General features: G+C 37.4%; 1 protein-coding gene across 1 annotated transcript; it reads right to left on the reverse strand.

Annotated features, from left to right (window-relative positions):
* Positions 1–610: 610 nt before the first annotated feature.
* On the reverse strand, positions 611–6,695 carry LOC116522017 (vomeronasal type-2 receptor 26-like). Its single transcript, XM_032236604.1, has 6 exons — positions 6,496–6,695; positions 5,136–5,427; positions 3,721–4,584; positions 2,178–2,405; positions 1,639–1,765; positions 611–1,509 (listed from the first exon to the last, which is right to left on the reverse strand). The coding sequence occupies exons 1-6, from the start codon at positions 6,693–6,695 to the stop codon at positions 611–613; spliced, it is 2,610 nt and encodes an 869-aa protein (XP_032092495.1).
* Positions 6,696–12,211: the final 5,516 nt, after the last annotated feature.

Below are 12,211 nucleotides of genomic sequence, written 5' to 3' on the forward strand. Positions count from 1 at the left end.
AAATAAAGTTGCACTTTATTATAGTTACTGCACAGTATACACTTTGAAAAAAGAATGAGGCAGAAGCGAGAATATATTTTATTTCATTGCATTAGTTTTCTATATTGTTATAATCAGTTACAGTGGAGCTGTATTTACAGATTAAAAATGAATGGTAATGATCTAAGATAACATTTTTAAAAAACAAGGTGAAATGTACAGCATTCAGAAACCATGATGCTGGGTTAAATTCATGTCTACAAAATGATATTCCGATCTTGACTATATTTACATTGTGGTTTATAAATAGAAGGCATATATATCAAGATAGTAGCATGTAAAATATTGGACACACTTTGAGTCAATGCCAGAAAAGTCCCAACAGCACATGGCCAATCAATTTTGTCAAAGTCTTTTGAAACAGAGTGTTGAAAAGGACACAAAGGAATTTTCAAGAATCTTTGGAAATGTAGAAAATAAAGCTCATCTAGTGTTTTGGAATAGACAACTTTAATAAACCTTGCTACACACAATGATCCTACCTAATACCTCTATTGGCAGAAATGAAACTTCTGCATATATTTTATTTTTTGTCAGCAATTTTTCCTATCAAGAAAGATCACATGATGTACTAATTTCTCTTTGTGAGTTGCTCTCTCTGGTTGAGGTCAGGCCGGAGAACAATGATGTAGCACTTTGGCAGGAATATGCATCCCAGTAATGCAGCACTGGAGGCCAAGATGGAGAAGACTTCCACAGCTACCATGGCTTTTCCTTTTGTGCTCAGATAGGCTGGAAAGAAGGAGATCCAGACACTGCAAAAGGCCAACATGCTGAAGGTGATGAACTTGGCTTCGTTAAAAGTGTCAGGTAATTTACGGGCAAGAAAAGCCACAATAAAACTGGCAATGGCCAAGATACCCATGTAGCCCAACACACAGTAGAAGAAGAAAGCTGACCCCTCATTGCACTGTAAAATCATTTCTTGGGCCTGTGAATGCATGTCCAACTCAGGAAATGGGGGAGATGTTGACAACCAAAGGATACAAATACATGCTTGTATGATAGAACAGGAAAGTACATTAGAAAGAGCCAATCTTTTCCCTACCCATTTCCTCATCTGAGATCCTGGTTTAGTGGCCATGAAAGCCACAACCACAGTGATAGTTTTGGCCAAAACACTAGAAATGGCCACCGAGAAAGTGATGCCAAACATTGGTTGACGGAGAAGGCAGGTCACTTTGCTAGGTTGGCTGAGGAACAACAAAGAGGATAGAAAACAGAGTTGGAGTGAGACCAGCAGGGTGTATGTGAGGGACCTGTTGTTTGCTCTCACAATGGGAGTATCCTTGTGCTTAATAAAGGTTCCAAGTACCCAAGTGGTCAAGAAGAAGAAAGAAAGAGCTGCTGAAGTTAAACCAATTCCTAAAGTTTCTTCAAAGGTTAGAAACACCTCCAGTTTTGGGATACATCCATTCTTTTCTTGATTTGGATAATGATCTTCTGAACACTGAGAACAGTCATCCATATCTGGAAGGAAAATCACGGAATTTGTCATCTAGGCCTTCCAAATTATTGAAAATTGCATTATTTTTATGCACCCATGCCATTTTAATGTTAGCTTAAGTCTAATGAAATGTCACAGAATTTCTATCCTACCAGTTTGATTTGAAATCTTCCCTTTTGGGCATGTCACACAGTCATAGCAGCAGAACTCTTTCCCCTCATTTCCTTTCTTCCAGGATCCAGGAAAACAAGGGTCATTGCATTGAGATAATGGAAGAACCTAATGATAAACATGAAAATATTTTGAAAAGGAGAATTTTAAAGACAGTTTCTGAATTTTCTCCTTAATGGAGTAACATGATTATTTACTTCCCAAAGGGATACTGAATTTGAGGTACAAAACTCCTGTCTGAAGAGAAGAGTAAATAAATAATTATTACATGGTGAAAATCTCATGGAAACATGGCCACTCTTGTGATTTTGGTGGATATGGCCACAAAATATGCAATCCTGGCTTTTATATTATAATATCATATTTGTCAATTTGAGAAATCTCATCCACAACATTTGAAAGAATATGACATTATTTTTAAAAAAATAGAAATTAGATTTGTTAAGACACTTCAACATGGGATAATAATGGGTTAAGGCACGGATAGTGATGGATTAAGGTGGAATCACTAATTCAATACCTGGTTAAAAGCTGGGTGCCAGACAATTAGATCTTCATCAATGAATAATTCCTTTCCTTTTGGAGCCTCTAGATCCATCTCTCCAAGTCTCACTCTCTGAAAGGATCTGTTTGGAAAAGTGATCAAGTTGATGATGTCAAAACCACCTCTTGCTTCCCCTTTCTCATTTAGGAACACTCTCTCCCCGGCTGAATTGTTAAAAGAAATGCCTTGAAGATGTGAATGGAGCTAATTGAAAGAGGATAGAAGAGAGAGGGAAAGAAAAGCAGTATAATAGAGAAGAGAAATCATATCCAAGTTTCATTCACTCATTCTTCCCATTTTTACAATATTATTGAGCTTTGAAATTTGATAATCAATATTGTTGCTAATGTACATTCCTATACTATATATTTTATTTGTTATCAATATAAGGAAAAATAGGAATTAACTGAAGCAGAATGAAAAAAGGATTTTGGAACTTTGGAATTTTTTAAATTATTATTTAGATTCACTATTTAAACAACTACTTTCACCTATATCATATCTAATCTTTCCTCATTGATAGAAAGTGCTTTGACAGTCTGAAGTCTGACTTATGTCCTTTTGTCAAAGTTTAGAATTAGTGAGTCAAGCATTCCTCCTTAGACAGATGCAAGATAGTGATTATTGCAAACATGTTTCATGTTTCATACTATGGATGCCACATCTAAGAAGGACCACTTTCAAAGAGACAGGAAATTCAGCTTGTTCCCCATGGAGGGTTCATAAGCCATGTACAAAGTTCTTGGACAATTGATTATTTTTGGAGGTGGCAATGAAGAGTAATCTAAACTAACGTTCCAATTATCTCTTATTGTACAATGTCTGGTAATTTACTAAATAGCTAACAGTGACATATAAACCATAATTCATAGGGTAGCTTCTCAATGATTAGAATAACAAGAGAAACCATTTTTATGTTTCTATTTAATACAGAAATGCGTATCAGGGCCAGAAGGGACATGCACGTTTTCTAATCCAATACTTTGCTCAAGGAAGAGACTCTACGCTAATTCAGATAAATGGCTATCCTTCTCTTTGTAAAAAATCTCCAGTGTTGAAGCATTCAAAACTCATGAAGGCAAGCTGTTCCACCAATTAATTGTTAATTGTTCTCACCATCAGGAAAAAATGCAGCGCATGGAGGCGGCAATGAGCTGCGGTGAACCCCGTAGTCTGCAACAGGACTAAAATAGAACGTGTGGAGGCCAAAACACGATGTGTAAAGGCAGAAAATGAACAAAAGATGTGGCCAGCAGGTGGGCAGGGCTTCCGCAACAGTCACTGTATAAGACGCACCCCAATTTTTACCCGTTTTGGTGGGAGTGTGTCTTATATTCTGAAAAATACGGTAATTGTTAACTGTTCTCACTATCAGGAAATTCCTCCTTATTTCTAAGTTGTTTTTTCATGCTGATTCCACATGCAGAAAATATTAAGAGTTTCCACAATGGGAACAAAACATAATTCTATGACAAACTGCTTATTGAAATAAAAGAAGTGTCCAAAGCAAAGGAAATACCTGCAAAGGCTGGAGATGTGGACATTTAGGATTTTTATCCATCATAGGTTTTATTCTATTGGAATGCAATGTGTACAGAACCTGCAAAGCATGAGCCACAGAATAAACAGCATTGTATATGCTGTAGCTTTGGCCAGTCATCTCCATTTCAAAGGCAGGACTAGGAAGATCTTCCAGCTTCATCTCTCCAGTGCATTTCCTACTTGGCATTTCTTGTAACTCTGGTTTTGGAAATGAACATTCAAATGCTTGTTCCCAAACCTCCTGCAGAAACCCATCTCTGGGGACTGAAAGAGGATTAATGGTCTGAAGAAATTCCCTGAAACCTACAACTGGTCTTGAATGAATGGTGAAGGAAATAGCCCCATGGAACATCTGGAGACCCCATTGGATTTGAAATCCTGATAATACGAAATCAATCTGTGCAGTCGTGATCCACACCCTTTTATATAATGCAGTTCCCTTGCTTTCAGGATCTGACCAAAATGTGACAACTGTCAGCCATATAATTGGCACTGATTCTCCATAGACGAGAAATGCATTGGCTTTGCTATTTATCCAAGTTATGGTAATACTAGAGATTCTTAGATATACTTCTGTATAGTCTTCAAAGTGGATCAGTGGTGCAAGCATTTCTACGAATGCTGAGCAGATTCTGTTCTCTGAAAGCAAGGGCAGCATTTTCTGTAAGAAATTTTCTCCATCATTGTTATCAACAGTAAATATCCCAATCCACGTCCACCTGAAATGGTGAAATAGTTGGATGATCCCAATGTACTGATGGTCCTCTTTGGGAACCATGAAATAAACTGAAGATAGCTTACTGGTCTCAAATTCCTTTTGGGGTAATGAGCCATATGTGAGCTGCAAGGAAGTAAAGTAATGTTTTCTTGAGTTGTAAGATCAAATTGTCCAGATCTAGTTTTCATATAAAATATATACAGGTAATGAATTGTTTTCCTGAAATTCTTATAGGTATTAATATGGAAATGAACTTATTGGAATTGTTTCAAACAAATATAATTGATTGATTCTTTTGACAGAAACAAAGAACATTATGTTCCATTAGGGATGGAGTATCTTTGGATACTCACTTCTTGTATTTGGCATTGTAGTTTCAAAATTATGCTAACTCACAGACCTTAACTCAGGGAGAACATCTTAATATACATCTAAGCTTCATATTTGTTGTTGTTAGTTAGTTGCGAGGTTGTGTCTGACACATTGTGACCCCATAAAAAAGGTTCGTCCAGGCCTTCCTGTCCTCTACTATCCTCTGGAGTCCATTTAAGTTCATGCTTCAGTGGCTCCATCCAGCCACCTCCTTCTCTCTTGTCCCCTTTAATCTTTAACAATCCTTAATTAATAAAAAAGAATATAATATACTTTCTCCCTTTAGCCCTTACCCAACTTACTTGGGGAATTTTGAAGAATTCTGCAATTTCAGCAATAGAAGAGGATGTGACAAAATCCAGTCCCCCAATGATAGCCATGAGATTCTTCTCCTTATCACACATGTAGTTGGGGACAAATTCCTGGGATTTGAATAGTAGGTCCAGAGTGGTGCGGTAGGTCATCCTTGAATTGGAGTAACTGTCATAGATGTGGAATCCAAGAGTTACATTAGGTAAGATCCGGGAGTCCTCGTTGATCTCCTTCACAGCAAAAGCCAAGGCGAGGACATGTTGATGGAATTTGAGCAATATACTGCAAAAATTTAAATACCCCAGTTGAAGGAGAAAATTGACAATTCTCAGAAAGTGGCATCATTTCTGTATGAATGATAAACAATTCTTTTTCTGATAGTAGTAAAAAGATAATCACATTTTCTAATGTTCTTAATAATTTCTACAGAGGATCCTTGATCCTCTCTGAGTGTGGTGGCTTTGTTGAAGACATTTCATTGCCCAAAATAGGTAACATCATCAATGCCTGGCACTGTGGATGTTATCTAGTTTGAGTAATGTCTGCAAGAAAAGAACACATCTCAGAGAGCACAAAGGACACTCTCATTTCCATCCTGAACTAAAATATTCTCCTTTATTGGTAATCTTTACAGCGTTCAAATTTAATTTACACAGCCTTTCCATGACTTCCAACGAATATATACTACAACAAATGCAAGTAGTGACTTTTTTGCCAGTACTATATATGCTACGATTTTTTCAGAAAATAAATACAAAATTATGTATATATCCACATATAATAAATGACCTAGGGAAACAGTACAGTCTACTTTGAACATATACATGTACATGGAGAAGAAAACAGTTGAGCACTAAGCACATAGATTTTATAAACAGTATCCTGAACAACAGGAAATGAGATTGTTATAAACATCTTGGCTGTCCTTAGCACTCTCTATATGGACTTTCTATCAGAGGCACTGCTGCCACTAAACCAAACAGTGATGCACTTTGTGAAAAATCTCTCAATCATGCCTCTGTAAAAAATAATGTCTCTCTATGTGTATGTTTTGTGATGAGAGATAATGCCAAATCTTTCTAAAAATGATCTTTCCCTCAGTAAATGTTCAAATAGAGACTTCTTGATCTGAAATGTTCATATCAGGTGAAAGACTATAAAATGATGTAAAGAAGGTTATTTCGTATTCCATAACTTGATACATTTGAAAGAAGGAAAGGAAGGAAGGAAGGAAGGAAGGAAGGAAGGAAGGAAGGAAGGAAGGAAGAAAGAAAAATATTAAAAACTTTTAGCCATATAAAATATTTTTGAAAATCCAGGTAACATTAGATAAGAGGGAAAAAATCTTACATTGGTGTGTCATAAGATTTTTTAGAAGGATTTTCTCTAAATTTAAATTCAAAAAAGTGGTAGCCCATGTGAGATGTAATCCCACCAACGATGAAGTCACCAGGCTGATACCACTCATGTGGGACAAGGAAAGCATCACTTGCAGGGCAGCTCAGAGTAACTATTTTGGGTACCAAAAACATCACAAGAAACATTTTCATGCTTTTGTTGTTGTGACAGTGGTTTGCGTTCTATCCTACCAATCAGGAAGCACACGTAATTCAATACTTCATCTAAAGATTAATCCAAGGTTTATATCTGAGAATGCACTTAATGAGAAAATGTATTGTTTTCTATTTGAAGATCGATGTGAGCGCAAAGTGGTATCTTGAATAGCATTAGGATTTCAACAGATATTCTGGAAGAAGAGAACAGTGGTTAGAAACCTGAAGCAATGTGTCTGACAGAGCCATTATTACCCTTGTGCCAAACTTTCTGTGGTTCAAGTGTTATCTTTTTATCCAAGCTAATGCCTTGACTTTTTCTGAATATCATTCCCTCCTGTGCAGCCTTACATGTTTTGGCCAGCCAGGAAAACAAGGTGAATCCTGTAGGAGATAATTATTTTGTTTTGATGAGATAATAATAATTGGCCAATGCTTCAACTATTTTTTATGACTAAATGCCAATGAATGTAATAGAAGAGAGATTGGCAATAAAATATATGCTTGGTGGTTGAAAGTGTTCATTGAAACATTTATTTTCTACCGTCATTTCACAAAATAAAATATGGACAGATCCACCAGGAGGAAATCATTTATTGTATATATGTTGTAAAGGAATACTAAGAAATTTTAATATTATATTAATATTAATTAATAAGAACGGTTGAGCACCAAAGAATTGTCTTTGAACTATGGTGCTGGATAAGATTCCTGTGAGTCCTATGGACTGCAAGGTGATCAAACTGGTCAGTCCTAGTGGAGATCAACCCTGAGTGCTCTTTAATAGGCCAGATCCTGAAGATTTAACTCAAATACTTTGGTCACCTAATGAGAAGGAAGGACTCCCTGGACTAACTTGACAAGAGTCTAATGCTGGGAAAGATGGAGGGCAAAAGAAGAAAGGGATGACAGAGAATGAGGTGGATGGATGGAGTCACTGAAGCAGTAGGCATGAGCTTAAATAGACTTCAGAGGATGGTAGAGGACAGGAAGGCCTGTCCATGGGATTGCAATGCATCAGACATGACTTCACAACTAACAACAAAAACAATGCATACTTTGTTAGGAGTAACAATGCACAACTTTAAAAAAACCACCTTGAGCTCACTAAAAATCTTCAAAAAATTTATTGCACTAAATTTAGATCCTATGGTAAAAGCTTTAACAAAATCTAAAGTGTATTGTTTCATATCTCACATCTAGAAATAGTTGAAAGGCAGAGTGGCTTACATTATGTATAAAGTTTACTTTTCTGCTTAAACATTTTTGGTCATATCAGAAATTTTGAAGGAAGTGGCTCAAGCAGGGGTGGTATTCTACCAGTTCGGACAGGTTTGGGAGAACTGGTTCACTCCAATTTTCAGCTGCCCCTGAACTAATGTATATTCCCTTTTCTTAACCATAGCTGATGGGTACAGCAGAGTGACATGAATGGCATTCTGTTTGCCTCTGCAGCCGTAATGCAGAAGGTGATTTCTCTTAAATTGTGACACACATGCTCAACGAACTGGTTGTTTAACCGGTGGGATCCCACTCCTGTATCTAAGATAAAAAGTATTTACTTGGTATGTCATAATGTTTCATACAAGGAAGTTCCTTAAATTTCAATTCATACCAACTTGTCCCATGTATCATCAAGAGAAATCAGCACAACATACACTTTGTGTGCTTCCCAAAACACCATTCCTTGGTCTTCTACTTCAAGGAAGGTTTTTCTCGTGAACCGGAGGTGATCCAACCTACATTCTCCAAAGTTGTAGCCTTGCCCTATAGCCATGATGATGAACCTATGGCACGTATGTGGAGCCTTCCGATCCATCACTGCAGCTCAGCTGCACTGCACATGCATGCACATCTCCTGCTGGCCAGGAGCTTTGGGTTTCTGCTGCATATGCACACATATGCTTTGAGCAATTTCAACCAAAACTTGGTACACAGATCACTTACTCTCTGGAAACAAGTACTATGGGGGTAAGACACCCCTAACACCCCTTGGGATATGTCCATGTCTCTGTGTGTTCCAGCATAACTCTGGAATGCCTGGGCTGCTGAAATGAAAAGGACTGAATTACATCTATAGTGTCAAGTCACAGTAATTTTGACAGTGATAGTGTGCAGTGATAGTGTGCATTTGGGGATAGAGTGCATTTTGGATTCAAGTTCTGTTAAGATACAGCCTGTTGTGCCTTAAAATGGCTTCTATAGTGCAGCATAGTGGAGTTACCATGGTAACGGCTGGGCAATACTTCAGAAGGGGGCTTCCTCTTGGGAATTGGGATAAATGCACACCCAGGCTATGCCAGGTTATCAGCTAGTATAGTTAGAATTAAACAATGGTTAATAGCATTCAAGGGGGGTTGCACTTGGGGGTATGATAGTTCTCAAACTGATCCCTTTTTCATTCTTCCCCCTGGCTCTACCAGTCTTCTACACAAATAAAGTCCCTCTTTATTATAGTTGCTGGGCAGTATACACTTTGAAAAAAAAATGAGGCAGAAGCGAGAATATATTTTATTTCAATACATTAGTTTTCTATATTGTTAAAATATGATAATCAATTACAGTGGAGCTGTATTTGCAGATTAAAAATGAATGGTAATGATCTAAGATAACATTTTTAAAAAAACAAAGTGCAATGTATAGCATTCAGAAACCATGATGCTGGATTAAATTCATGTCTACAAAATGATATTCCAATCTTGACTATATTTACATTGTGGTTTATAAATAAAAGGCATATATCACGATAGTAGCATGTAAAATATTGGACACACTTTGAGTCAATGCCAGAAAAGTCCCAACAGCACATGGCAAATCGATTTTGTCAAAGTCTTTTGAAATAGTGTTGAAAGGGACACAAAGTAATTTTCAAGAGCCTTTGGAAATGTAGAAAATAAAGTACATTTGGTGTTTTGGAATAGGCAACTATAATAAACCTTGCTACACACAATAATCCTACCTAAAGCCTCTATTGGCAGAAATGAAACTTTTACATATTTTTTCAGAGAGCACGTGGTCTCATTTTTGTCAGCAATTTTTCCTAGCAAGAAAGATTATATGGGGTACTAATTCCTCTTTATGAATTGCTCTCTGTGGTTGAGATCGGGACGGTAAACAATGATGTAGCACTTTGGTAGGAATATGCATCCCAGTAATGCAGCACTGGAGGCCAAGATGGAGAAGACCTCCACAGCTACCATGGCTTTTCGTTTTGTGCTCAGATAGGCTGGAAAGAAGGAGATCCACACACTGCAAAAGGCCAACATGCTGAAGGTGATGAACTTGGCTTCGTTTAAGCTGTCGGGTAATTTACAGGCAGGAAAAGCCACAATAAATCTGGCAATGGCCAAGATACTCATGTAGCCCAAGACACAATAGAAGAAGAAAGCTGAACCCTCATTGCATTGTAAAATCATTTGTTGGGGCTGTGAATTCATGTCCAACTCAGGGAACGGAGGATATGTGAACAACCAAAGAATGCAAATCCATACTTGGAAGAGAGAACAGGAAAGGACAATCTAAAAGGCCAATCTTTTTCCAACCCATTTCCTCATCTGAGATCCTGGTTTAGTGCCATGAAAGCCAAAACTGCAGTGATGGTTTTGGCAAGAACACTGGAAATAGCCACTGAGAAAGTGATGCCAAACATTGATTGTCGGAGAAGGTCACTTTGCCAGGTTGACTGAGAAAGAAGAAGCAGGAGAGGAAACATAGCTGAAGAGAGACTAGGAGGGTGTAGGTGAGGGACCGGTTGTTGGCTTTGACAATAGGTGTATCTTTCTGCTTAATAAAAGTTCCAAGTACCCAAGAAGTCAAGGAGAAACAACAAACACCTGCTGCGATGAAACCAATTCCTAAAGTTTCTTGAAAGGTTAGAAAGACTATTGGTTTTAGAATACATTCTTTCCTTTCCTTATTTGGATAATGATCTTCTGAACATTCAAAACAATCATCCATATCTGAAGGAAAAATCAAGCACATTTTTTCCTCTAGACATTCCATATTATTGATAGGTTATCCTATTCATTTTATGCATCCAAGCTTGCTTAAGGATATATGAAAAATGGGTACAATGCCTAACCTACCAATTTGATTTGAAATCTTCCCTGCTGGGCAAGAAACACAATCATAGCAGCAGAACTGATACCCCTCAATCCCTTTCTTCCAGGATCCAGGTAGACAAGGGTCATTGCATTGAGAAAGTGGAGGAACCTGATGATAAAGATAAAATATTTGGAAATTGGAGATATTTTAAAAAGTTTCTAATCTTTTATGGATGTGAATTATATGGAATTTATCAACAACTTAAAAAGATATAGAAATTATAGTGCTCCATGTTCTCTCCACTTCTGTTCTCTCTTTATACCAATGACTGCATCTCAAATGAGCCATCTGTTAAGCTACTGAAGTTCACAGACGATACAACAATGATTGGTTTCATTCGTGACAATGATGAATCACCAGACAGATGGAAAGTTGAACAACTAGCCTTATGGTGCGACTGGAACAATCTGGAACTGAAGACACTCAAAACCGTAGCAATAGTGGTAGACTTTAGTAGAAACCCTCCTATAATGCCCCCTCTTACAATACTAGACAACACAGTATCAACAGTAGAGACCTTCACGTTTCTAGGTTCTACCATATCTCAAGACCTAAAATGGACACCTAATCTCAAAAACATCAAAAAAGCACAACATAGAATGTTCTTTCTGCTCCAACTCAGGAAGCTCAAACTACCCATGGAGTTGCTGATACAGTTCTACAGATGCATTATTGAGTCTGTCATCTGCACCTCTATAACTTTCTGGTTTGGTTCTGCAACCCAACAAGACAGACACAGACTTCAGAGGATAATTAGAACTGCAGAAAAAACAATTACTACAAACCTTTCGTCCATTGAGGACCTGTACACTGCACAAGTCCAAAAGAGGACTGTGAAAATATTTACAGACACCTCACATCCTGGAAATAAATTGTGTCAACTCCTACCCTCAAAACTATAGAGCACTGCACACCAAGACAGCTAGAACGAGAGCAGCTTTTTCCTGAACAACATCATTCTGCTAAACAAATAATTCCCTCAACAGTGTCAAACTATTTACTATTTACTATTTACTAAGTTTGCACTACTATTAATCTTTTGATAATTCATATCACCCATCGTCTCCTTCCACTTATGACTGTAATCTTGTTGCTTGTACCCTTATGATTTATATTGATTGTTTCCTAGTATGATTTGATTGCTTATTTGTACCCTATGACTATCATTAAGTGTTGCACCTTATGATTCTTGATTAATGTACCTTTTCTTTTATGTACACTGAGAGCACATGCACAAAAGACAAATTCTTTGTGTGTCCAGTCACAATTGTCCAATGAAGAATTATATTCTATTCTATTCCATTCCATTCCTAAATTCTATTCTTTTTTCTCTGCACATGGGCGAGAAAGATGGCTGCCGGGTTTGCCGCTCGGCTTCTGTACTGACAAAACATTTTGCAAAGAGGAGG

The sequence above is a fragment of the Thamnophis elegans genome, chromosome Z (assembly GCF_009769535.1).
Source record: "Thamnophis elegans isolate rThaEle1 chromosome Z, rThaEle1.pri, whole genome shotgun sequence".
NCBI lineage: Eukaryota > Metazoa > Chordata > Lepidosauria > Squamata > Colubridae > Thamnophis > Thamnophis elegans.